We start from the raw sequence: 27,895 nt of genomic DNA, 5'->3' as shown, positions 1-27,895 counted from the left end.
GTAAAATAATGTTTGATGAACGAATTCTCTGGTCTAGCAGCTCATCGAAAATCTGAAGACGTTAAGAAAATAGTGTCTCTTTGAAAGAAAAGTGTGCACACTGGTGATTTTAACCAAAACTAAGATAGAAGTGAATAATTGCCTGCCGTCAGTAAATTATTCGCACGAATTCTCCATCACGTCTAATTTCACTAAGCAATCACACACCGATTTTAAAATATATGGCACCAGCTAAAAAAATGTTTTCTCACAAAACAAACGATTCAGAAACGTGAAATAAAATTGCTTTAGGCGAACCGTCGTTTTCGAGAAAACAACTTTGAAATGATAGTTACAGCTACCCCATTAAGAATTAACTGCACTAATTCCTCAATGGACTCTCAAATTCATACACCTAATATTTAACCTTATCTACAACAAAGCTACATTTTTCCTACCGTAAGCAATAGCCACGCGCAATTACATAACACAAATCATTAAAACAGTAAATAACTTTTCACTCCGAAAGCATCGACCTAGACACCGATCTTGAATCAACCCCTTTCATTCAGTTCAGTGAATGCTACAACTGTGCAAAGTGTTGAGCTCCGTTTAAAAAACACCCCACGTAAAATTTTCACCTGCATTCTCGATCGGTTCTTATGAGAGGTGTGTCCCATCCCATAAATTGCTGCCGCGCGTCGCGTGGCACGCTAGCAACCTGATAGCATCATGTTAAATTAATTTAGCTCGCGTGGCAACGTCCGTGCGTTGCCAGCCACTGAGCAATTACCGTTTTACGACAGTTCAGAGGATTGCAGTGGCCGTGGCTGTTGCCTGTTTTACGATTGCCGCAAGACCGCTGATAGACAGCTCGTAAATCTGCGCCGGAGATGCCGCATTGTTTGTTACCCGTGTATGAGCGACGCTCTTAATCATAAACTGTTAATCGTGCTCATCCACGGTGGACAACTGGCCACTTCGTGGCTTGGAATAGAAACTGACAAACTGCCGGGCTGATAGTGTACGCGTGGAGATCAAGATATCGAGTGCCTCAATCCGTTTGCGATACGCCAACAGATTCCACTATCGACTGTCGAGCACCAGCACGACGAAATTGACTACGATGGGCTGGGAAATTCAGGACACACCTGACGGGTTTTTTGTTCGGTTCGGGCCATAGACTTGCAATTTTCAAGCAATATTTGCTGTTACTTCGTTCAAAAGAGGAATGGGTTTTTTTATAGATGTTAAAAAAAATCGTGGCGTCAACTACTAGGTGATGTCGACAGGCCTAGGAGTCGTAGTTAGCTGATAACAGTACAGAATCTTCTATTACACTACTAAAAGGGCATTAAATAAAGTACCAAATAAGCAGTTTTCAAAATTTTGTATCATAATTAAGTTAACAGAAATGAAAAAAAAATTAAATAAACGTAAAAAATATAAAATTATACAATATTAGAAAGGGATAATTTTATCCTATTTTTTTAGGCAAAATTCATTCCGATATCTTTTACAGTTCAAAAGATATGTGCCAATGTTCAGGCGGGCCGCAGGTCAGCGGCTGGCAGGCCAAATGCGGCCCGAGGGCCGCGGGTTGCTCATCACTGACCTAATTGATATTCCAAATAACATTTTTTCATTCATTTTGTATGTATTTTCTCAAGTTTTCGCTCACTATATATTAAAGATGAAAGACAAAAGTTTTTGGCATATTTGTTATTAAGTAATTAGTTCAAATAAAAATGAGAAAATTGTAAACAGAATAACGTATCAACTAGCCCCGGTCTCCCTAAAGATGTAGAAGTTTTCATTGGCTAGTAAGTTCTGATGCCATGGAGAATAATTATTAAAACACTAAAATGATAGTGATTGTACTGGAACAGTTAAAAAGTTTGAGACGATACTCTTACAATTTTGAGAGAATTTTTTACGTTTCTTGGATCGAAAGGAACACACGTTTGTAGGGGGATGCCGCGAAACGATAAAAATGGTGGCATCGACCCCTATTTGGTGTCCACAGTGTACCATAAATAAGATAGCGTGGGAGACGTAGCTGATAATGATAGAAATTGATAGGAACTATGTAACGATAATAGTTTGTATAAAACGGAAGTGAAGGCATAAGTGCACCGCGTAACAGAAATCGATGAGCTGCTGACACAAACGTGCATGTGCACAGATCGAGATACCGTACGTCTCCCGGCCATAAGTCCTTAAGAACAGGAGATAAATTGAATATCGGGACCTGCACCTGGGTGGTACTTGTCTGCACTTCAATAAACGATCGAGTTTTATTACCTCGTAATATATTGTCCGCGAAAGTTTTACGACGGACTGGTAATACTTCTCGCGATCTTCTTGCACGCCTTTTTCTTGCAATTGCGATACGATCTTTGCCTAGGAACCAAAGCGAGAACGAGTGAAATCGTTGACGATTCACTTTTTGCGCTATTTTGCACGAAGAAATTACTTTCCATTTAATTAATTACTCGGCGCTATAAATATTTATTTGAGTTACTTAAAAGGCGGTCCTAGGCGGTAACGAAGGAATCATTATTTTTTATTTTATTTTGATAGTCATCTTGATAGCAAATACGCTCGAATTAAGCAGAAACAAAACGTGACAGTTTGTAGATTTTTCTATTGTCTCTGAAACATGCAATGTACTTGCTAAGCGGAGAAGTTGAAAATCGAGCGTTCACTGACTAAGCTTAGGCTAAGTACGTATTTGTTTCGCACACACTTGCTAATGTGATCCCAAAGTTTAGGTATGAAAATATATAGCACAACCCTGTGAACGGTGATTAGAATTAGTACAGTGGTAAGTGGACCGTCGAAAATCGTCGAATTTTCAAATTGTCAATCAATTGCTGTTACGAAAATCATAATTCCTCTAAAATTAACCTTGCAGGTGGAAATACAATGAATAACTTCAATTTTATATTTTGCTTTCTTTTAAAACTTTGATAGCACACGAAGCTCACACTTCAATGTGAACACACGCCAAATTATGTGCTGAATGATGTGCGATCGCAACGACGAATGTGAAAAGAATTTTAGCACGGCTGCTTTACGTACACCAACGAAGATTAATGCATCTTCAGTCAAACCTGTCTCTTTTTTGTAATAGAAGTACATCCGTAGCTCTGTCTATAAAAGAATTCCAGATAACTCGTTGGAAATTTGTAATCTGGTGTCACGTTGAAAGCTTTCACATGTTTCCATCCAAGAATCCGTGTGAACAAACTTTGTCGTCGTTACAAGAGAATACTTCGCATTTATTTCCAACGAAACTTGTTTGACAAACGTTAATTAAAAAGCAATAGAGTTTAAAAGAAATTACATACTCTACGATTAAAAAAATGTATAATATACATATAAAACAGCGTTCATATTTGATTGTGCACACTTTTATGAGCACTATCAGGTGATCTTCCTAAATGGATCACGTATTTTCTTTTTTATCCTATCAAAAATAAATGACCTTTCAAGATAATTCCTATGTACGATCATAGGTTTTTAGTTCCCTGTTATTTATTCGTTATTTCAACTATTGTGTGATGGCAGAGGTGAAGCAAATTGTCGGTGCTTCTTTTTAAATAATCTGTCCCAGTGGTTCTCGCGAGGATACAATTTTTTTTAATGAGTCTCCCAATGCGCAAGGCGGTGATATTTTCAACGCCTTCGAGACACCGTGTTCTATATTCAGGGAAACATTCACATTCCATTAAACCGGAGGAAATTTACTTTTAAAGCAGCTGCTGTGCTTTAAATGGACCGTACCGATAGGATTAACTTTCAGAAAGCCTTCCCATTATCTGAAATATTATTCTTATTTTTCGTCAAATTCAATATTATTTCAATGCAAGCTGTACTAATACACTTTTTATACGAAAGCACGTTCAACTGCTTTCTCCCCTAAAATTCATTTGTGACTGTAGAAGCCGGAATGAAAATGTGATTTCTTTATATAATAATCGGTATTATTCCGTTTCACTGGCGGTGGTGTTGAAAACGGCTTCAAGGCAAAAAGAGTACAGTCTCTTATCAGCACATTTATAAGGATTCCTGAATATAAAATTTATTTTCTATTTCGTGTACACGGTGTAATTTTCGAAAACTTGATAATTGTATCGCTTTACAGTAAGCTTGATCTTAGTTGAAAGTTATAGAAAATTTGTTTCATAATACGTACTGGCACATTCTATCAATTTTGGATCAAACACAAAAGTATTTAAAAGTAATATTCCTAATTTTACTTTTTTAAAAAACGCAGGACTAAATCAGAAAATATTATTCTGCATTTTCAACCTACTTTATCCCATAGAATCACCATCTTTCGCGATAACCATGACCTCTTGCGTTTTCGTTTATTCTTTTTCCCATCGCAGCGACTAATGTTAAGGCGTGGAAATTAAAGCAGTAGGTAGTCAATTTTCAAAAGGGTTAAAAATCAAACAAAACCTTTCTAACAGCTATACACGAAAAGCCATATCTTCCACCAAATAGTCCAGCAAGTTGTTATGTTTTCGGTTTTTATCCCCATCTCATCGATCAGAGGGAAACCACGAAGAACACTACACAGTGGTCAATTTTCATTTGAAACTTACCACAGTAAAAAGGTTAAAAATAAAATTAAACCGTGCTAGCACCAAGGGAAGAAATAGCATCTCTCCAAATTGCCCTTGCTCCGTAAATAGGTAGTGGTTCGTAAAAAAGAGTCCTGAAACTTGTTGTGTTCTCGTTTTTTTTTATTCCCATCACATCGACCAACGCGAAGTCATGAAGAACCCTACACAGTGGTGAATTTTCATTCGAAGCACATTGTAGCAAAAGGAGTGCTAATAGAAAAATACCAATCCACCACTGATGGAAGAAAAGTCATTTTACCCTCCAAATTTCTTTCCTTTTCTCGTATTCCTATTCCACTAAAGCAGCATACCGATCAATTTCCATTTAAAATATCTTAACAAAAGGGACAGAAAGAAAAGGAAACCTTTCCCATCGTGCGTCGGTGGAAGAGAATCCACCTCACCATTCAAAGTCCCCTTGCTCCTCAAATAGGCAGGGTTTCGTAAAAATGAGTCTCGAAACTTGTTGCAGGTGTAGCCTCTCAGAGGGTGCTTTGATCTCGGGCATGGAATCCAGTAAACATTCGGCGGTCTCCTGATGAAATTTTTCTACCTCCCTCCACCAATCCTCGAAAGCCGTGAAATAAGCGAGCCAACCACTCGATACCTAACTTTCACCTGTTGCACGTGTGTTCCTGCCAGTGCAACGACGTCTCGAGATACTTCGCGTTGACGCAGCCGCTCTATTCTTTCCTCGTTTCGACGACCAAGGCTCCTTGTCGCGTATCCTTCTTCCCGATGAGTCGCGAGTTCGTTGCCTGCGAGCACACTTGTTTCCAGTGTGACCTGAAAACGAGCTTCCCTCTGACGCGGTCCGTTTCACCGACTCCGATGCGCTCTGCGGTGCGTGGATTGCTGGATTAATCGCAGAGTGACATTAGATTAGTGACTTCGGCGGGAAAAATTGTGAACGATAGCTCTCGCGTTGGTGTCACGTTTCGTTCAGCTTGTGCTCAGTTGCGATCTCAGGAATCGTAAGACTCGGAGAAATAGTATTAATCAGGACTTAATAATAGTAATCATGATAAAAGGGCAAGGTTCAGCAATATTTGTTTTTATGAAACTTAAGCTTAATAATGGGGAAAAGGAAAAATGTTTCGAAGAAAAGCGGTGAGGGTCTTGTCAGTTTGAGGATGGAAGTGTGTGGAAACTTAAGTTACTTTGGATGAGGAACATAGAAGTCGGTGAACTGTATTTCCACCTGTGATAAAAATAATGTTAATATAGCCATTGTTATATTTCATAGGCGAACATGATTTTTAGAGGCGTTTGAATGGAACTGATAGTAAGAACTAAAGGGTGCTTCATCGCGAGCCTAATTGTATAACAGGAAAATGTTACAACTTCTGCGATTAGAATATGTGGTCGGGAATTACGGTTTCAATCAGACACCTGCTATTGCCGATTTTCTAATTTTCTAGTGGAACTCTAAATTTAATCACCATCGCTCGATCCACAGAGAGAATCTACAAATACACCCTGACATTATAATGAAAAATCTGACAAACATTATCTTTCAAACAAACATTTTATTTAAATAACATTCATCTAACAATCCATAGGATAGGAATTTGAAACTGTCTATTGCCTATTACCACAACCACCGCAAAATTTCTGTTCATCCTAATCAGGCCCCTGCGTAATGCCCAACAGAATCTTCACGAATAGCTCGACGATCCACTTACTAGCTACTACCCCCGTAGAAGTTCCAAGAAAGGCGAGAAACAAGTGCACGTCGTTACCGACTTCCTCGTGTGTGCGAAGCGAATTCATTCCGTTCGGATGCGCTCTTACTTGCGTGCCCCTCGTTGCAATCGAGCACGAGTTACTGAAAGGGTGAAAGATAAAAGAAGACTACCAAAGTACCTGCCACGTAGTCGAACCATAGAATAACAAAACCCGAGAGCATGGAAGTAGAGCTGCTCGATGCTCGAGACAGGCCATTCACGTAAGATCAGAGTCCGAACACCTACCGACCTCTCCCGATGATACATTAAGCATCGCGTTCACCCGCTCCTAGCACTTAAGTGTTAATCGCGAGAAGTTGGTAACACCATTGGGCATCGAAAGTCGTCCGATTCCAGCTTCGCCCGTGTTACTCGCCCGAGCGAAGCTCCAGGCGGTGGATCGATTGCATCTAAATAATTGACTGCGTGCCCCCGCGCGCGTAGAATCGGGCGCGATCGATCGTTCAATGGTAATCACGACGGGCGTGTAGTGAATTATTCCACGCCTACGTGTTAATTAATGGACGAACGGGACGCGTCGGATCGTTGCTCGAACGTCGGTTCGTGGACGAGGAAATCCGGGCGGACGGATCGTAAAAATGCGTTTCCCGCGCGAAACGCCACGCGAGGGGGTGCGCAGCGACTGACGTCGCTGTAACACGAGCGTGGATGGACGTCGAAACGGTCGATGTTCCCGCTGCGTATGTACGCGCGTCGACCGTAAAAATTTTTCAATTTTCCATGAAGATTGGTCGTGACACTGGCACTGTTATCTGGCTGCATCGTTTCTCGTGTTGGCTGGCAGTGGCGGCGGTTTCCCCCCCTGTTTCCGGCTCTACCCTCTCCAATAGCTATCATCCACGCGTCAGTCGAGAAATCTCGGGAAACTTTATTTCGCCCGCGTGATCACCGCCTGTATTCCTATTGAAGTCGTGTGTCGGCTAATTGGGATAATTATAAGCGCCCCAAATTCAGTGCCGGACTTGAGAATGATCCCTCAGCCTGAAATTGCACAGTGGCTCTCGGCGACACATACTCCTGGCGAAAGAAATAATACACGACTTCAATGTCCTCCGAAGCTGACGAATCTTTGGGGTAAAGAACATTGTTCGCTTTTTGCGAGGAGTTAGTCGAATATGGATTCTCTTACTGTTTTATGGGTTTGCAGATTTGTGTGGGATAGCGAGAATTAGAAACGGTATCACAGCTTTGTGTTTAGAACAAGGGGTGTAGAAAGGGTATGCAAATACGTGTATGTATGTTGCGCAATATTTGGGATATAATTCGTCGTCACCTTTGCAAGGTCGAAGGCATACAAGTGTTATTTTCTTTGAAAAAATAGCAAAGCGAAAATTTCTAGTTATTTATACTTTGTATACTCCACGTTTCTTACATTTTCGGGATTCTTTAACGTTGTTTCTTATATTGGAAAAAGTGATAGATTCAAAGATTTCAAAGAACCCCGTAATTGCCTTGTCCCGTATTTATCTTGTGCTACTTTCGATTACGTAAGCGTGCGTAGTTTTCACAATATTCAGGTATCCTCGCCGTCTAAAGTTCAATAAAAAAAGAACGGACACTAGAACCTGATAACCCCCACTCACAATCAGAGATCTAAAACCCTACAAAAGTAAAGGATCCATGTTCGTCTACCTCAGACTATCGAAAAGTGAACAGTCTTCCCCAAACTTTCCTCAGCTCTCTTAATTACTCTGGGCCACGAATACGAACCAAGATCCAACGACGCGTTTGTACGGTAATTTCTCGTGGACGGGCGTTAATCGACTCCACGCGGTTGCGCGAATGGAGGTAAGTCCCTCTTCAACACGCGAGTCCCTATCTCGCGTGCTACGTGCAAGAAAATCGCTGGGGCAACAAATCGGTTTGCGCCAGTGTCGTTCCAGCTTCCACCCGCCTGCCACTGCAAGCCCCTGGAAAACACAGCCCGTGTGCATTTCATTGAAATTATTGTGTCGCCTATGACGATCCCCTGCCCCCTCGCCCTCATCGACTGTCTCCCAGAACGTAAAGAACCTAGGAAGGGAACCGTAAAAACTCTTTCTGAACACCGTTCACACGAGCCACTGTAATTCTTGTTGAATCCCCGCCACCCCCATTCGCCACCCCTCCGCTACGCTCAGCCCCTGTACATAACAATGAACTAACCATCGATCGTGATCAAACGGTTACATGTATAAGTGTACAGCGTGTGTGTCGCATGTTGCCGTGTGTATGTACACGTATTTGCGTGTGTCCGTCCGTGCATGTGCGAATATACATGTATAATACCCGATCGATGTGCAACGTGTGCCCGCGATACCGTAGATGCATGCAGTTCCCTCGATCTAGATGGTTCACAGCACTGTTCTCCCATTTCGTGGGCGAGTGTGCTCCATTTTTAGCGTGTACCGCCACTACCGCGTGGATCATTGGGGCCCTTTGATAAACGGTCGCTCGGTATCATTGAGATGTCAGAAATGATCGACGTTCTGTGTACAAGTTCGTGTCATTTTGGACAGCAGTGTCTGTGTTTTAATCTAATGGATATTAACACATTGATTGACCCAATTTTTTAGGAAACACCGAATGACTCACGAGAGAAGATCCCTAACCCGGAAATTCAAAAAATTATGAAACTTTAGGGATGCGTAGAGGATATATTTCCTTTGCTGCCAAAATTCGCTCTAAGGGAGTCAAATTGACACCTGAGTATCCGGCTATTTTCCGATTTTGGGTTAAAACTCGGGAACTGTAAAAACTGTAAGTTACCAAGTGATACTGCTAATTAAAAGAAGTAACTTTTGTGTGAAAACTTTTTTTCTATCTCTTACAGAATCAATTCAGTTATAACGTGAAATCAGAAAAGAGCCGGATTTTCAGGGGTCAGTTTCACACCCTTCGAGTGAATTTGGGCAGCAAAAAAAAAAGCGTAATACATGCCTATATATCCTCTACATATCCCCAAAGTTTCATAAATTTTTGAATTCCCGGTTTGGGGATTTTCCCTTGTCAGACTTTTCCGAGCGATCGCTACTGTCGAGATAGGTTCGCTTAACTCGCCACAAGCGATCAACACTTTCGATGCTTCCCAAAAAATATGAACGTGAAAACACACAGTTACAGCCATTCAAGGTATTAATGGTGGTGCCGAAGAAAGTTGAAGTTGGATAGTCCTTTATGGCGATAATGATTGCACTGTTCGAGAGTTTAAATGCACGTGGTGTTCCATCGTTAGAATTGTAGCTGGCTTTGTCAGAGATCTAATGACGCGTGGTATATGATTCATCAAAGTAACGAAGTTTGCACTGAGAATTCTCCAACAGTCGCAGTTTGAGCCATGAGAATCTCAACTACTTAAACAATGGTCGCCATTAATGCAGACAGCCCTGCTCTCCAAACGATACAAACATTTACACTTCAATACCAACATAATCGTTTTCGAGCTGGAACTGTTCGAGTGCTCTTTGGAGTGTCAGTCAACTTTGGGGTAGGTGGAAATTCTCAAGAACTAGGAGCAACTTAGCACGCTTTCTAAAAATTTGAACAATTTTGGATTCCAATTGAATCTGTCGAAAGTTATTCAAGTTAGACTAGCTGATATTTATTTAATTTTATTTGAACCAATCCGCAGTCTACTTGATTTTATTTGAGCTACTCTACATATTACTTAAATCTATTTGATCGACTCTCATCTTTCGAGTTCGACTTTTAGTTGCAGTCGAATTCAGCTCGTCCTTCTTAAAAACACTCGAACAGCTCTTGTTCAGTCGTTCTACCGGCAAACGCTCGAATTATCACGATTTATCCCGCCCAATTAAGTCGCCAAGGCAGTATCCAAATATTTGTTGCCCTTCGTGAATGGGAACGCTTACTCACATGTAGCCGTCGTCGACACGCTAGTCGATTGTACTCATCAGCGAGCCCTTCATAACGTAAACCGCGTGTTTAACAATGCAAATGCTCCTTGCGAATATTCGTAAGCGAGTGCAATCGTACATCCATCGAGCTCCACCCTCATCCCCCCGCGCTGATACATTCATGCAAGGAATCCCCTGGCTGAAAACTCCCCCATTAATTGGATTTCGCGTGCACACGCTGTTGATCCTAAGTTGGTGACTCCGATTCACTCTACAGGTCTCTCTAGAGACTTGAGTGTTAATTCCTATTAAACGCCAACGTGCTTGAAGATGGTCAATTCTTAATTAGTGATCGAATTTATTCGTCATTGATTGAGAACTTTATTCACCTGTACATTGCAAGAATCCAATTTCAAATAACGACTGAAATAATAGTTCAAAGCATAGATTTTTGTCGTTTCCTTATTGAGTAATTAATAGTTAGTAATTTTATTAATATTAAATTGCGCAAATTGTATTAATTTAATATTAAATTAATACAAAGTTTGTCGCCGATATGGAAGACGTATCAGGAGAAAAGCGTGCGCATTGAGCAACGTAAGTCGATTTCGAGTCAGCCGTCACCGGTTTCGGATTAATTGTCAATCGTGCATGGGCCGATAAATTTCAAACAGGCGGAGTCGATGGACGGCAGCCTTGCCACGCTTTCTTGCCCTGCTAATTGGAAATGACAGTTGGATCGATGCGCATATTCGTTCAGCGATACATCGTGAACTGACGTTTATGGGAACCTCTTTAAACCTGCTTTGGAAATTCAACAGCTGCTCGTGTCGGATTTAACAATTAAGGATTCAGGATTGAAAATGTGAGGCTACTGTCGCAAGAAAGATATGCACAGGGATTTTGTTACGGGAATTGTGTTACTGTATTAATATTAGACATTCATTTTTAAATATCGCACACTGCGAGTTACACAGTTAAAACAATAATTGATTCGACTATTTCATTTTAATCAATAAATATGCACTCTTTCAAATAAACCCATAACTATTTACAGCATTGAATAAGCAGCTGTCCGTTGACAGGAAATCGATAGTATGCACTAGGCTCTACAGTCTCGAAACGTAGGAATATTTAATCGAATGGATGAAGTTTCGATTTAATGAGGACACTCCTGCAAGCTCCGCTATCCTTATGAAACTTATAAATCCCCGATTTCCTGATCCGCGAGCATCTTTCAACTCCGTCGAACAATTTATTCAATTTCTTCGGAGAAAGTACTTGCCCACTGATCTTGTCCAGCTGCCTTCCAATAAATCAGACTTTATTGCGTTCGAGATACGGGTCTCGAGCGGGGAAACAAGCGTCTCGGGCGCCCGTTGGCTACGAGGAACACGACGGGGAATCACTTAAGCGATCAAGATACCGAGTAATTCCGGAACGCAGTTAAGGGCGCTCCGGGGATGGAAATGCTGGTCATAAAAGTTGGAACGTTAAACCGCGTCTCGTTTGACTCTCGATCAAGGAGCAACAGATAGGCGAGGAGGCGTGGCAGTGAGCTTGCAGGAAATCGGGGGTACGGTTTAAAGAGCATTAGATGACAGGTACCCTTCGAACACTCCTTGTTACAATATCTGCTCCTTGCTGATTTAAGGAGGGCTTGGAGAGGAGTAAGGAAATGAGTGAAACGAAGTAGCAGAAGCACTTAAGCAGAACAGAGTTGGTTGATCTCTGAGTTTGATAGTGATTGGGAGGAAAGAAGGTTGAGATGAGGTAACTGGACACTTCATCTCTCTCGCCTTTATTCGTAAGTGACTTATACTTTTTGCGTGTCTGTACCTGAGGAGATAAATAGAAGAGAGAATAAGAAACAAGTTTAAGAAAAAAAAACAGCGTCGTATAAATGTATATATATTATGATGTTTAGGATTAATTCTCTGAGTTGTGGTAATTTGAAGCGAGTGGATGATGTACCATGTATTAATTACATGTCTATTACTGAAGCTTAAGTACAGGAACTTCCATTTATCCTAGTGAGCTTAATATCTTCATTGCACTTGAAGATATGAAAAAATGTGTAACTTAATCGTTTAGAAAAGATAAACTTCGCGAAGTGATTTGTTATTCGATTATTCTGTCGTTTTACCACTTCAGGTTGAAGTAATAGACTAAATCCACCGATAAAGAAAGAAAAATTCTTACATTAACAAATACTACGATAAACTGCACCGCGGTTCCGACTTTAACTTCCCACAACTCAGGAAAATAATCCATAGCCATCCCTCTGTTCATATCACACTTCTTCCTCTTTTGTTATCTATACGTACACACCCCTTGAGAAACAGACACACATTTCAGAAATAATATACATATTTCCCGATACACCCGTGAAGACAATACTTTCGCGATAAAAAGTTGAGGAAAATACAAAGCAGATTAAGGGGTTCCCGGAACGTCACGATCGCTTCGAAATTCAGGTTTCAGACGCCAGCTTGAAAGGCGTTTCTCTCATTGTCACCGGTACCAGAACATCCCAGACTCCGTCTGTCAATCGTCGCGGGTTCGCTTTGTCTTTTATGTACCAGACACACGTAGGAAACACCCCTCACGACACACCATAGTCCCCCAGAGTCCCCTTCTTGCACGATTTATCGGTTAACGCTCCCGACGCTACGTGATCTGTGGTAGCTGCGAAAGTAGTCGTCCCGTGAACGTAGAGGCAATGATAGATACAAAGCTGTCGCATGTGCACGCATGTCTGCTTCATGTTTCATAGCGGAACGCCCTGAACCGTAGTTACGTGCCTGTCTTAATCGAACTTTGACCTTGGTAGCTCGATCTGGTACTCAACTCAGTGGAGGGCGGTGACTTGTCCGATTTCATCATGAACGGGGAATGGTACCTGATCGGTGAGTTTCTCTGAACGCAAGTTTGTTGGAGGGATCGGAAAGAGATAATCGAGATCGCCGTACGTGTGTGTGTGTGTGTGTGTGTGTGTGTGTGTGTGTGTGTGTGTGTGTGTGTGTGTGTGTGTGTGTGTGTGTGTGAACACGCCACTCGAAATCGAACCGGAGATGTTCCGCCGAGTTTCCAGCTGCGATTACGTTGGAGATGCGGAGGTAGATTGGTATTACTTGGGAGTGAATATTCACCGCTGATCTCAGCTTCTTTGTCCATCAAGGTGAAGGGTACTGGATAAAGAATTACGATTATTGAAAAGATGTTTTATTTGTGAAGTGTTTTGCTGTCAGATGTGGCAGACTGGTTTGTAAGTGGAAAGTGGAGAATTGATATTGTTCACTGAATCATTGTGAAGACTTGTGAAAAGATGAAGCTTTATGACTGGATGGGTAATGGTTTTTTATGAGAAGAATTACGGGTTCGTTAGCTTTCACTTTGAAGAGTTTAAGTAGATACTTAAATTTTGCAAGAACCCAGTTCTGAGTCAAATATGATTTATTTTACATGTAGCTTTTTAAAAGTCTACTTTACGTCATAATATACCTTTGCGTTTACGTTTGCTAAAGAATTTAAAAATTATGGGGAATAATTTGCGTAGCTGTAGCTGCAGCCAGAAGTAGAATGAGGGCGTAGCGTGTCAGACTCAGTCAACGAAGCGCTGGCGGCTAGTAAGTGGTACAAGTCAATATATGTATCACTAGCAGGTTTGTGACCTATATTGTAGGTATATGTATACTGTAACACGAATCATATGGTAAACAAATTATAATTATTAGGGCCATAAAATCCCAATCGATAACTGACAAATAAGTAACTTCTGATTCTGAATTAAATGAAGTTAAGTAAAGAGTGACTTTGAATTTCACACTTCGAAATGAAATGCCTTGCCTTCATAACAATATAAGAGGCTCCACGCTACTGGATGTTATCAGTATCTTAATGCTTGAAATTTTATGCATTAAATGAAACTTAGAAATGAAAGTAATTTAAAAATATAATCAAAAAGAATTTAAGCATATTGAAAGTTTCATAATCTACGTTATCTCGACGTTGCTGAGTTTACACGAACTGATAAATTCAAATTCTGCATATAAATCATTAACTATTATATTTTTACGAAGTTTCTAATGGCTATTAGTTACCCCATAGTCAAAGTTTTTAATTGTCTTCCATTTATAATTAACAATGTTCTGACAGTCTTCATAATAGGTACTACGCGTAACTTCGCGAGGGTTTGTGAATTTATTTAGAAGAATATTAAACTTATAACAGCTCTACAAACTCCCATCTCTGAACTTCTTGTGCTTTGAAATTGATCGAAACGCATAGCTTCGCTGTACTTACTTCCATAAACATGTTAAGAATTTTAAGAATTCGTTAACGGGGTTTGAAAGTTTTATCGAGAAGAGTATTTTTATTCAAACATTATTATTGCTAGAATATTATACCTATGCCAGTCAAAATTCAGACTAAAAAAATTCTAAAATGGGGGGATGCAATGAAAAGGTTCGCTTTAATGCACTGGGAGTCTGCTTCGCTCGTATCGTAACTCGCATTTATCCACGAGCACGGCGATAATACATGTTAATCCTTGCTCATTTGCGAATCTGTTTGTATTGCACTTAATACAATTATGCCGTTGCGCATAGGGAAAGGACTGGAATTACTAGTAGGTGGGATTTAGACAAGCAGAACTGACCAGCTGCAGCAGTGCCTTTATCGACATACGCCATTGCTGCATCATTGAAGCATTTGCCTGTGTGCATTTTTGCAATCATACATTAGGTAAAATCGTACGACGAAAAGTGTTTATTTCTTAGCTCGAAATTTAAATACAACTTGTGAACTCATATGAATTTGTTTCGATGTTCGTAAATACTTTTATAATTTTATTTCAGTTTTCAAAATATTATATTATTTGAAACTTCAATCGAAATATAAATCTCTTCGCATTGGCAACGATATCATTTTCAATATTCAGAAATTAAGAAACTACGCATGGGGAATAAAAGTTAATTTATCTATTACGAGGAGATAAATTTTAATAGAATTTTAAAACGTAGTATTGTACAATACCATTCGTGAAATCAATTTTTCTTTTAAATTCCACGCTGCCTATTCAAAGTAATCGATTCTAAAATTCCAATTTACTCTTTCCGGAAGAATCATCTAGCTATGATTTGATTTAAACGTAAGTATAACATTTTCTGCTTTGATAACAGCAGTAAGCGAGTCTTTAGACACTGCCTGCTTGTTGAAATATATTTAAAGCACCAAATCTCCATTGAACCTAAAATACGGTAGGCAGAAACTAATAAAGCCATCTACACTTGAAGCCGCAGGTTCCAGGAGTAATTTCATACATTACTCGCCAGCTCTTCGCACATTTCTAAACAGATGCTTCAAAATCAATTGGCGCATTATTCGCAAGCCCTTAGCGCGGCATTCTATGCCGGGGATGCATTGTAAAGCGTAAGCTGATTTGGTTTAAGACCATTGTCGTATTATCGACAACCCATTCTCCATTCTACATCGATTATAGCTCATTAATAGGTAGCAGGGCGTCAGTTTCAAGCACTCACGGGTAAGTCACGTGAATATGTGACGTGAGTTGCATCAACACCTCTCAAAAACTGCGAGTCTCTCAAATGTCTCAGCTTTAACATGTACAGCAGTTGCACAATTATGCACGGAAACTGTACACAAATTTTGGACAGCTGTTGCCACTTTATTGCTCGTTGGATAGTCGTAAAGTACAGTGTCGAAAGTGCACTTTGCCCGTCGGCAACTTCACTCTGTGAAATTTCGTAAGGAAAGTTTCATTCCTTAAGAAGTCATAATATTTTATAGCTCAGGCTGTGTCTAATAAACCAGGGAAAACCTCGTATCGATTAGGGGTCTGCTCGTTTTTCACGAGCTGGTCGAACTTTGCATAAGTTAAAACGGCGGAACTTTCCCTCGGACTTAATGCTAAGTCTCGTTCCGTAGCTTCTATCATTTTAATCGTCAGAATATTCTACACATAAAACATCTAGGTCTAACGACGTCACTAATACTACTAAATCCTTTCTGTTAGATCAAGGAACCTATTACAAAAATCCTTAATTGTTGTGGGAAACTATGAACTCTTCTGTTATTTAAAAAAATCCAACACTCATCCTCAGTAGAATTCCCAAATATAAAGAAGATCTTCTCCTCGTCGCCTGAGGAAAAGCAACCTTGCCTCCTTAAAAGTCAGTTCTTATTTCCTTCCAAAAATTCATCGCTCGATCGAGTTGCAGTCATTGCACATTCTTCAGGATGCCCAAAATGCCAGTGAAAATTATTTAGCACTCTTCCCACATTCCCCTTAGTAGCCACTGGCATGGGAACGGCCAAATCCTCAGCTTAGCTAGGAAGGGTGCACTTTTCACCCCGTTCTTTTCGGCACTCGATGTTCACAGCGTCGTGCGACGTCGCCGGCGTGTAAGGGAATGCCGGTGGAAGTCGTTAAGAGGCCACTTCCGTGGCCCTGCAAGCGCAAAGACGATCCTGCACGCCATAGCCTTCGTAGCTTCCTTTCGCCCGCACCCCATGAACTTTCCGGTCGATGGCTGCGATTGAATGAGCGTCGAATGACTTTACGAGGCATCGGTTTCACGGAACTGTCTTTGGTCTCGTGCCCCGCTACGGCTTTAGGGCCGTCGTGCACCGCTCTCGCGCCAACTTCTCGTTCTCCTGGTGCCTTTACGAGTGTATCTTTCGCGTTGGCCTTCGAGTTCGTTTCCCGAACGGTGATTCCGTCGAAGCTCTTCGACTTGGCGGATGAGAATACGCGGCAAGGAATTTGAAATGCGGGTGCTGAATAATGGAGTAAGGCGGGAGAATGTTAGGGAATATGCCGGGGCGAGATTGCATTAATAAATTTAGATTTCTTTGACGCTGCTGGGGCCACATGGCCGCGCGACACGTTCTTCCTTCGAACCGTACGAACGCTTTTCTCTGTTATCGCATTGAAGCTGCTGGAATTCACTTGCAGGAAGCGAGATGCTAGGTTATTTTGGTGAGAGTGTTTTTAAGATGGCTGGCAGGGTTGGGTACTGTTGAAGAGAAGTGTGAAGGAACGCAAAATGCTGTTATCTGCAGAGAAATGTTTACTTCGTATGAAATTGATAACTGTAGACACAAATCGATGTAAGAACTAACGATTTGAAAGGATATTTTAATTTTTCCATTCTTAATGAGACGTAGAATTGAATAAAGTAACGATTTATTTGGAATAGCAGGAAAAATGAAATCGGTTCTTCATATTCCATTTCGAATATTCGTGGAAAAGTAATGATTAATGCACTTGCTTATAGTATTTTCAATCTCCGAACGAATGATACTCGTTGCTTGGTAGAGGTATGGATAGCAATGAGAAAAGTGAGATAATAAAATGGGAAATAAAGAGGATACGTACCTATCAGTTATTTCGTTAACTCAGACACAAATCACTTTTACTAAAATTACTTCTCATAATAAAATAACATTGCTGCAAAAGTCCCTAATACAGAATTTGAAGAAAAAAATTCATTTTCTCCTTTAATCCCAATTTCTCTTCATCTTCCTTTAATCCACCGTGTCCAAAAAGGCTTTTCGAAGGAGCTCGCGAATTACATTCCTTTGAAATACTTACGTCGCTCAAACGAAGGCAAGAAGCTCCATTCCGTCGTGTGAAAGGATCTCCACCCAGTCGTTCTATTAAAAACTTTCAAATACCCTTTACAAACATTTTCATCTCGATGGACAAGGAAGTGCGCAAGGATCAAAGGCGAAAACCTCAATTACGTGATCACTATTTGTAAATCAAACATGAAAGGACAAATAACTTATCATGCGCAAACGTGTCTGCTTTTAAGGGGTGGTTGGTAAAGGTAAAATGAGAAAATAGCCAGCCGCATTGTTTCGTTTCAAAGGACAAAAGCGGGCTCAGGGGGCGAGGCGAAATTTCAACGTCGTAACGGTAGGCAATTGTTTGTTCTCGAAGCGTTCGTTGGGAACCATTTGCCTGCCAGATGACTAAAAGGCAATCGACATCGTGCCATTTTTTCTGGTATTTTCGACTACTTTCGTCCTGAGATAATCCGTTAAATTGTTCTGTCAGTGAGGGTACACGGTTACCTCGGACCGGTACATCCCGTCGTCCACCGCTGACTCACAGAACAATACGGTCATAAACCGCGACCCTGGCTAAACGCTCCAACCGAACAACCTAGCTAGGTTTGTTAGCCAGATGTCTGGTCTTCCTCCGCTACGTCACCAAAGGGGAGAGGTCTTCCTCCTCCACCACCGAAATCGAGGAAGGAAGGTCCCTCCTCTTCGAGGAGAGGTTGGCCAATCAGCAATTTTGGCACCTCTCGAAAGTCTAACGCTTGTCTACCTTCGAAGCCGAAAAAGGGAGACGGGACAGATTTCGAATCGGTCTGCCAAGAAAACAACTTCTGGTCTCTGGTTGAGACCTCGAGCGACACAAAAAAAAAACGATCAGATAACTTTGCGAGGATCTAGTCAAGCATTCGTGACTAGAACTCTCAATCAAACAGGTCTTACTCAAATCATCGTTCGGATTTGAGTAATTACTCTGGTCAGCGTTCGTGACCAAGACTATCGAACAATTTACATTCGTGCTTGTGTGATCATGCTTGTGTGATCATCGTACATCAACGAGCTATATCAATTTAATAATCACTTAAAATTAATTTGGCGAGTGATAAGGTTGCCAGCATCGCGTACCACGGAGCCTCTTGGGCCTTACAACCCCAAGAGGAAAGACAAAACTTTCGCGCGTGTTGGTGGCTAACACGCATCTCTCATTAAGCGCCTCACGCAGCCGAGGCAATTAAAGGTACAACGATCCCCCGAATAAAGTAGTCGCAGGTGTATGCCTCGTAATTTTTCCAGCTGGAACGAATGGCGCGCCATTTGGGAAATTAGCATAGAAATACCTGGGGGGAGGGAAAGAGTCCCCCAGTTATGCAGCAACAAGTGATCGTGCCCCGATACTTCCTTATACGAAATATCGTTCTCGATCGGAACGACCCGGTTCGATTGAAAGTAATTAAAAAGCTCGTTCCCTTTAGCGCGATTATTAACGCGACGCTCGCGCCCGTGGACGAGTAAGTATACTTCCAGTTCCTTTATTGGATTTCGGGGGAGCCAGCTGCGTCGCATCGACTCGCCACGTTAATCCCTTTATGGGGGTGCGATACGGGACCGCGTACGAATGCCCTGTCCCCGTGTAACCTGCTGCCACTCGTCGCTCGAACGTCTCGCGATTGAAAGAAGGATGACAGTCGAATGCAAGGAATTCTTACGCGCCCGTAAAGCCCGCCACAAGATCTTCGCCGAACGTAATCGCCTCGTAAAAGTGGCTGCAAAGGAATCACGCGACACCTGTCGCCGTGTTGTCCTGGTCGCTTTTGGTTGCGATTACGGTTTCAGATGTTTAGCATCCGCGACGTATTTTTCAAGCAATTTAAGGCGCGCAAGGGAAATATGAGCGTGTGCTTGGAGACGAGCGTGTAATTTGTGGCAAAAGGTTGCGATTGGAAATTCAAGTGCATTATGTTATATCCTTCTGTTTTGACCGAAACACGTGGGCATTGTCCTCGAAGAATTAGCACTTCGAGGCGTGATTTAATTCGCTAATGTAACTGAAGGATCGAAGTTTCACAATTCTGAAGAGTAATGGAAAAACTAGCTTGTGAAATCTATTTAGTCGTTTGATACCTACTGATTTATTTGTATCTTAAACAGTAGAGAAGACAGTCAAATGTTTCAGTATTACTTGTTATTTATTGTTACTTTCATAATATCTCGCTCGGTTCTCTGTTTTCATTCCGACTTTAAATTCAAGCTCATCACAATGATAAAAGTGTAAGCTCTCGAAGTCATTGAATTAACAGTATACTTGGTTTCTAAATCTGCGCTTAAAGCCAGCAGACACGTACAACAAAAGCGATTCTGCCAGTGAAATTCATCAGCAACACTTGTCGAGTCTATGTATAGTATCATTTTGGGGTAGCTACATATCAACACCATAAATCGTCGCAGTTTTACATTGGCACCAGAGTTCTATAAAGCGTGTCTTACTGCACCTATAACTAGGAAGCAAGTTGAAATAATACACATATTCATACAAACCCTTTTACCACCAGTTTTAATACTAAAGTCGATCCTATCAACAAAGAACCAACCCCTGCAGGAGAATCCCTCCAACTTCCTTGGAGGCAGAATCTGCTAGACAACGCCTGCTGAACAAATTTAAACGACGACCGCATACCAGAAACCCATTACTTTCGAAAACAGTTTGAAACATTTCTGGCCCTCCACCGTGTCTGCTGGCTACAGCGGCAGCTTACGTTGAACAAGCGACAGCAGCGCTGAGCGCAAATCCAGCCGCGACGTACACGTGTTCGGAGCTGAAGGATTTCACTTAATCAACGTGTTCCAACGAACGAGTGCGTGATTAAACGCGCGTATCCGAATTTCTCCGCAACAAATTACACGCTGGCGCAGCGTGCACACGCGGGCCCCTTGCGCCGCGGGAATCAGGACAAAGCAGTCCTTCGATTCACACCCCCGCGCCCCTCCGCAGCTAGTCGTTCGAGCGGCCATTAGTTTCCATCGTGTAACGCTAACCGAGCTTGTCGTTGCAGGAATGCCCGGCCAGAGGAACAGGATAACGTACCAGTGCTGCCCGGAGCCTTACGTGGACGTCACATTCACCATACAAATCCGCAGGAGGACGTTATACTATTTTTTCAACCTGATCGTGCCATGCGTGCTGATATCGAGCATGGCCCTCCTGGGCTTCACGCTGCCGCCAGATTCCGGGGAGAAGCTCACCTTAGGTAACGTAACTCGTAGCATGACCTGCCTGCGTATTTACACCAGCCAGACACGTCTCTTCTATATTGTTTCTCCTCTCTCTATCTCTCTGTCTGTCTGTCTGTCTATCTTCTGTTGGTTCTTTCGACTGTACACCATACGTATCTGTCTATCTGTCTGTCATCTGTTTCTACCTCTCTCTCTCTCTCTTTCTCTCTCTCTCTCTCTCTCCCCCTCTACCTCTTATCTATCTATCTCTCTGTACCTCTTTGTATATGTGTGTATGTACACATACACGGAGTCTTGCAACTGTTTGATTTTCAACATGTCGGATTATGTTTCTGACGCCTCGTACCTATCGGCACTGAAACGCTGACTGTCCTGCGTATCTTTTGTTTGGACGACGAAAGGAAGTAACGAGATCGACCCACCCTTCGACCACGGACGGCCAGACGACATTGCGAAACGCCACGTCGGACGACGTTTCTCGGTCGATCGTTCTCCAGCCGTTGAATTACGGTTGCCTCTCTCGATAGTCTCGCTGTCTTATGGTGAACCGGGACGGGTGGTCGGATTAAGGAGCTTAGGGTGAATTCGGAGTCGTTAGATGGGACCCCAAAGTGGATAGATTGGGGGATCAGTGTCGCTACTAAAAAATGGCACTGCGTTCGTTTGTCTTCTGAAATCAGTGCTGACCGGAATGACTTCTGATCTTGCTCTGTGCTTCCATAGTGTGCTAGTTTAATAAACCCTCAAGCGGGATCGACGTAGATTCAAGTCTCCTCGATCAACAACTCCATGCGTTGGCGAACGATTGCTTCGGAATCACCATTTTCACGTCGATGATGCATACAAATTACTGTATTGACCCCTTCGTCGCTATTGACAGATATACTCTGGGCTATCGAAAGTTATTTATAGAGGTATTTGCTGTAGAATATTTCATACAATTCGTCGATCTTTATATTCAGTTTTTATCGTAGGGCTAAAGTGTGGGGTGCTTTCTCCACTCGCAAAATTTCCTGTTCGGGACTGAAATGATAATTCAGATGGAAATTTATACGAAAGTGGAATAACGATGGTGCATATCGCGATCAACACTTTATGAAAAAAAAAAAAAATGTTACGGCACCAGTCTGAAATAAATACTGTTATGGATTTCGCCAATAAACATACATTGGCTGGCCCCGACAGATAGCGCGAAATCCCAAAGGAAAAATACGATACGACAGAATGGAAATGTCACGAGTCCGTTTGCTTTCTGTATTGTATGCCCAGCTTACCAGGTACGGAACGAATTGCTTCATTTACTCGAACGTGATTACACGTGTAATTCGATGCAGGTTTCCTCATTTGCAAGGATACGCAATGTATTCACTGCCACGCATTCAGTGCTCGCTGTATTCAGAGGGAATTCAGAGAACCAGAAAATGGGAGAAATTATAGAAAATTTCGTTCGAGCTTTAACTGGTGACGCGTGTGTTCTGCGGTGATTTAAAACTCAATTCCATCGGCATCTTCGTCGACACGTAACTACACACATAAAACGCTTGCTGATATAAAAACATGAATTCAATCTGACGAAGCGGGTAGCACAAATTGCAGGGTAATACATAAGTACGTCACACGTGTCGCCATTCATATTGCTACGTAATGCACACGCTGAAGTATAATCTTAAAATAACTAAAACCTACATTCAGTTAACAAATTTGTAACGCCAAATAACTCCAACGCTTTTTTCTTTCCACTTTAAATTTACCAAAAAAGAAAACAGAATTTCTGCAAATCCTCCAATAACAATTCTCTTCACGAAATTAAAAAATTCCATCGCGCGATCATTAGCTCTGCGTCGCTAGTCAAAGTTCGAACGAATTCTTCATGGAGGTTCCTTTGTCGACCTTTACTACCAAAGTCGATTCCCTAATACATAGCGTGCCGCGAGTTTCCTCAGGATCAGCGTAACGATTTCTCAGAATTCCAGGATGTCAGTGATTGCCCCCTATCTGCAGTCGCAGCCCCCCGTGTCCTCGTATCTGAGAAATAAGAGACGCGGAACGGGGAAGCCCTGCGGAGCTGCGCAGCTGCTGTATTCGTTGCACGACGCGCATCGATGGCGGTGTGCTTGCGCTCCCTCCTAAAGTAGCGATATCTATGGGGGCCCACTGTTCCCCTAGTATCTTCTGCATCCTTACGCCACGAGCGATCGTGACTGCTCCCTCAGCGTCGGGCGCGTCGCGTGATTTCAATTTTGTATAGGAATGCATCCCCTGGATTACAACGGGGAGAAAATCTCCGCGCTGCACGCTACACCCTGCATTATGCATACCACCGTGGCCACGCTCCCTCCGGCCCGATGTATGCTTCATGAGGCTGCACCGATTGCCTCGAATACGTCTTCTGGGACGCGGGGCTGGCTTTCGTGGCTGCCAGGTCGCGGACAGCCGATTAATTATTCGGGGCGATGTATCGCGAGGACGCGTCGCGGGGGGGAGATTCCTTTGTCTTGGCGGGCAGCTGGAGGACTCGAGATTTATCGAAATCGTCTGGCCAACCACTCTCTCCACCTGGGAACCATGATTGGAAGAGGTGTGTGAGTCTCCTGTGAGTTTCGATGGAGGCAGGATATTTTTATTCTGTTTCGCCTGGATCGTCGGGATTTTTGTTTAAAAGAGAAATTATGTGCTGTTGGTATGTCTTTTTAAAGTGCAGGGGTAGTTTAGTGGATGTTCAAGTTGGAAGGGATTTTGGATTCCTCATGGTGGTTTTTAAGAGTTGTTATTGTTCAGGGGTGGAATTTTAGGGTTGTCTTTTATTGAGTGCGATAAGGGTAATTTTTCTGTTATGTTGTTATATGAATACTATTATCGTTTATTATGGATTCCTGCTTTATGCTGGTAACATAATTGTACTTGGGAAATACTTGAAACAATTTGTAGAATGGCCCACTAATTGGGACCAGGTTTATCTTTGAAAAAATCTTATAATGTAAAATTATATTGTATTATAAGCTCTAATTTGGTAAGATATTATGAAAACTAACTTGTCTTTACATATAAATATACATTTTTTCAGAATCATATTGGCTTGCATTTTCAAAAACGAAGTAGTTTTTTTTTAGCAAGGATATTAAAACAGTGTTTATTCATTATCTTTCCATTAGGACCAGAAATTGTGCGACACGCAAACTTTCTATACCTAAATAATATTTAATCTTTTATAGATGTTACGTTCGGAACGAAAAATTTCTCTTTTTAAGACGGGGTATGCATCAACAACGCCTAGCGTTATGGGAAATCCCTCGTTGATCATACTCCCGCCTAGTTAGTTAATAATAAATTAGTAAAATCAGAACCCCTTCTTCGAAGCATCGTCGCCTCGACATATTGCCGTCCCGTGATAAGGATAAGGCGGTGCTGACGCAGCGGCGTTCTCACCAGAAAATCGCGCTCCGAAAGACCCAGTGGCTCTCTTGCTGTACCGAATTCGCTCTGTGTAAGCGGCAGGAGTGTGGTTCAACAATGCCTTGCAGCATTGTAGGAAAGCCCTCGTTGAGCGCACCCCTGACCGTCGCGCTAAACATTGTAACATAATCAGTAACGGCTACATCAGGAATGCGCACACTGGGTTCCTTCTTGGAAGATTCACGGAATCGTATACTTTACATCCGGTCACCGATGCAGGGAACGACGCCTTCCCACGGTTTTGTCGCACGTTTCGTGGATTGTTAATTAGTTAGGAATTGTTCTTTTAGACCCCTATCACAATTTCTGATAGTCAACCGACTGTGGGATTCCCCTAGTCAGAAATTGTGTATATAAATTTATGTATGATGAGGAAAAGGCCTTCAGCTATGTGAAATTGTACCGTGTTGATGTCATGGTTTATAGTGCGTACATATGTTCCGCAAATACAGTTAATATAATTTTCTCGATCGTATATTTGAATCAAGAGAGTATGACGGATGGATGTGAGCAAACACACATACACCCCGCCTCGCTAAGTGGAGGGGCCCATGCATGGTCAAGCGATAAGATGCAGCGTAAGCTTTTTCGACGCGGACCCACCCTGGCCGCTGCCGAGAGCGTGAAGCTGCGGCACTCTGTGACGATAAATCGTGAGGTCCGCGAAGTCTTATAGAGCTAGAGTTCTCCGGTCTACTGTGTAACCGCGTGAAAGACTCAACTTTGCGAAACAATTCAAATCCTAAACTTTTCAAAACTAATTATTCGCTTAACTTACTCAGTTAATAATTTAATTTACATTATTTCCGTTTCAATTTATAATTCAAATCAAGTGTGTGTGTGTGTTTTCGCGTCTAATCCTTCTTTCTGATTCAGGTTTATCAGCGATCCAGAAAGTTTTCCAAAACTCAAAAAGCAAATTTAAAAGCAGATTAACATTTATATTATTGCGACTGTCTGGTGAGTTCCCTTTCTTATCTTTTTCTTTACCACTTATTTGGCACTGTTAAAATTTAATGCATCTAACTAATAATTTCTGACAGTCAAACGACTGTGGGATTTCCCTAGTCAGAAATTATAATCAATTATATTAGTACCTGAACTTTATACAATTATTGATCGATCATATCCATAATTTATGTTATGTTCTTTTGATTTCATCCGTTATTCAACATTAAAATTTTATTTATACTCAACCTCTACTAGTGAATTACCTATCTGATTCCATTGAAAAGACCCGTATGGGACTGGAGCAACGACGATCCCAAAATCTACCCCTTCTCCTTCTGGGAAGGTACCTAAATAATTATCAACTAAAAGAATCGACTGTTACGACTGCGGCGAGCCTCCTTGCTTTTTCTAAATCATAAACTCAATCCAGCAATACTTGATAGTCTAACGACTGTGGGATACCCCTAATCGATATTGCGTCTAAAAATCGTGCCGCTCGAACACTAAAAAGGCCGCGGCACGTAACATAGAGAATGAGGAAATGCTGCTGCTAATCCCTTGAAAATATAAATTCCACTAAGTAAAAATACAATTAGACTTTGCACTTGCATGTATACACGTGTATATAACAACATAGCCAGAAATTGGAGCTCATAAAACTTTGTAATTTTCGATTATAGTGACGTTGTATTATTACACTTCCAGTTAATATAATCTATCCATCTTCTAAGTTACTCAGTGCCTTAGTACTTTAAAATTCACAAGCAACCGCTAAGAAAAACGAATAAATGCATATGGAAACAGAATTACCCTTATCGCCACGATATTGCTTCCACTAATCACTCCCCTAGCACGCAACTGGTGAAAATCCCTCGCTAGGACTCGCTAATTAAATCCCCAGGTAAAAGCGTCTTCATCGAATCGTTTCACAACACTTTGCCTCCCATAAATTACTCAGTCGCTACAACGGTTTGCACGTCAGGAACTTCTGAACTCTTCGAGCAGAGCGGCGCGGCGGCTGCTCCCTTTGTAACGGGTCCTTGAAAAGGAAGTCCGTCGGCCGCGCAAATTTTCGAAACTCAAAGGTAGACGCGAGTCTTCGGAGGTCAGGCGAAAGGATAATTACACCAAGTCGCTGTCCTCGTCTCTCTCCCCGTTCACCTAGTCCCGACATGGAGAAATTTGCCAGGAACTTGCGCCTCGACCGCCCCCCACCATATTTATCCTGTCCTGCAAGGGGGCGCGTCCTGCTGCCCCATTACAGCATTTCGACCGTTCTAACGGCAAGAGGCAGGAATTATTGACACATCGCCTGGACGTTTCAAGCAGTCTGTTTTCGATAAAACGTATAATCGAAAAGCCAAACGATGTCCTCCGGTGGAACGAGCCGTAATGGGAACTGTCCCGCTGGAAATATCGACGTCGATCCTAAACGGCTGTTTGATACACGAGGCCAGATTTCACCTCTCGCCATATATTTCAATAGCGGCACGTGATCGTAGCCCCTCTTATTCCCGCCAGTCGAGCTCGATCATTCTTTAATGCCCCTCTTAAGAAGCTTGATTCGCGCCACGTCGCCCAGGCTCCGGGAACAAAATGCTTTTCACGCGAAATAACCCCCTTCAGGAACGTTCATAATTGTGATAGATTTATGGCGGAAGACGCTGCACTCAGACCTCTGGACGTTTCCTCGTTTATCACGCTTTCAGACGTGCCAGTCTTACTGCAATTTCTTCGCCCATCGTCCACTACTCCGGGCTCACCTAAACTTCAGCAACACAGCTTGAGATGGTTTCAGCGCAGTTATTGGCAGTGGTTTGCGGAGGTACAGGGGCTTATGGGGTTCTGAGTGTGTGAGTCTTTATATCGAAGCGAAGCAATGATTAAAATATGTATCTGTCTCTCTTGATCGTAGGAAATTCTTTGATCTGCGAAATTAGAAGGTTGTGATTAAGTGCTGATTGACTGCAGGGACAGGAAGAAATATCCTTCATGGAGGAATTCCATTATTTACGTTGTAAATGTTTCTTCCAAAAGTGTCGCGTTCAGAATCAACAGTTCGTAAAACTTTTGTTACATATTCAGTGTCTATTTCGACAAAGGGATCTCTGAGTTCTCACTTTCTCAGCGATCAAAGTCCACAATGTGTAACATGTATGGAACGCTGTAAGGATCGAGGGCACGCCACGCCACTAAACGAACAACCCTGTACATTCAACGAAATAGAAATATTCCTTGCACAGTAATAATGACAAAGTCTTAGGCCCGGTGCAGACGAGCGGTTCTGCGTCAGTTTGCCGCTGCAGCAACCTTCCGCGCGCGTTTCAGCAGAACAGGAATTTATATGAAGCAGTTCACACAGGACGCAAAGTTTTGCGGCTACTAGCCGGTATGTTCGCGTTCGTTTTGACGAACGCACCTATTGCTTCACCGCAAATGAACGCAGCGGCAGACTGCAGCGAACCGCTCG

At 42.1% G+C, this 27,895-nt stretch overlaps 1 protein-coding gene across 2 annotated transcripts in view; it reads left to right on the top strand.

The window, feature by feature from the left end:
- The window catches only part of Nachralpha6 (nicotinic acetylcholine receptor alpha6), a 391,747-nt gene that overhangs the window by 236,386 nt on the left and 127,466 nt on the right, over positions 1–27,895 (top strand). For both annotated transcript variants that reach the window (XM_076819769.1, XM_076819770.1), the window contains exons 7-8: positions 13,034–13,109; positions 20,841–21,035. In XM_076819769.1, coding sequence (XP_076675884.1) covers positions 13,034–13,109; positions 20,841–21,035 — 271 coding nt within the window. The remainder of the gene's footprint in view (positions 1–13,033; positions 13,110–20,840; positions 21,036–27,895) is intronic.

The sequence above is a fragment of the Andrena cerasifolii genome, chromosome 9 (assembly GCF_050908995.1).
Source record: "Andrena cerasifolii isolate SP2316 chromosome 9, iyAndCera1_principal, whole genome shotgun sequence".
Taxonomy (NCBI): Eukaryota; Metazoa; Arthropoda; class Insecta; order Hymenoptera; family Andrenidae; genus Andrena; species Andrena cerasifolii.
Note: the sequence above shows the minus strand (reverse complement) of the source record. Positions and strands in the feature narration are given on the sequence as shown.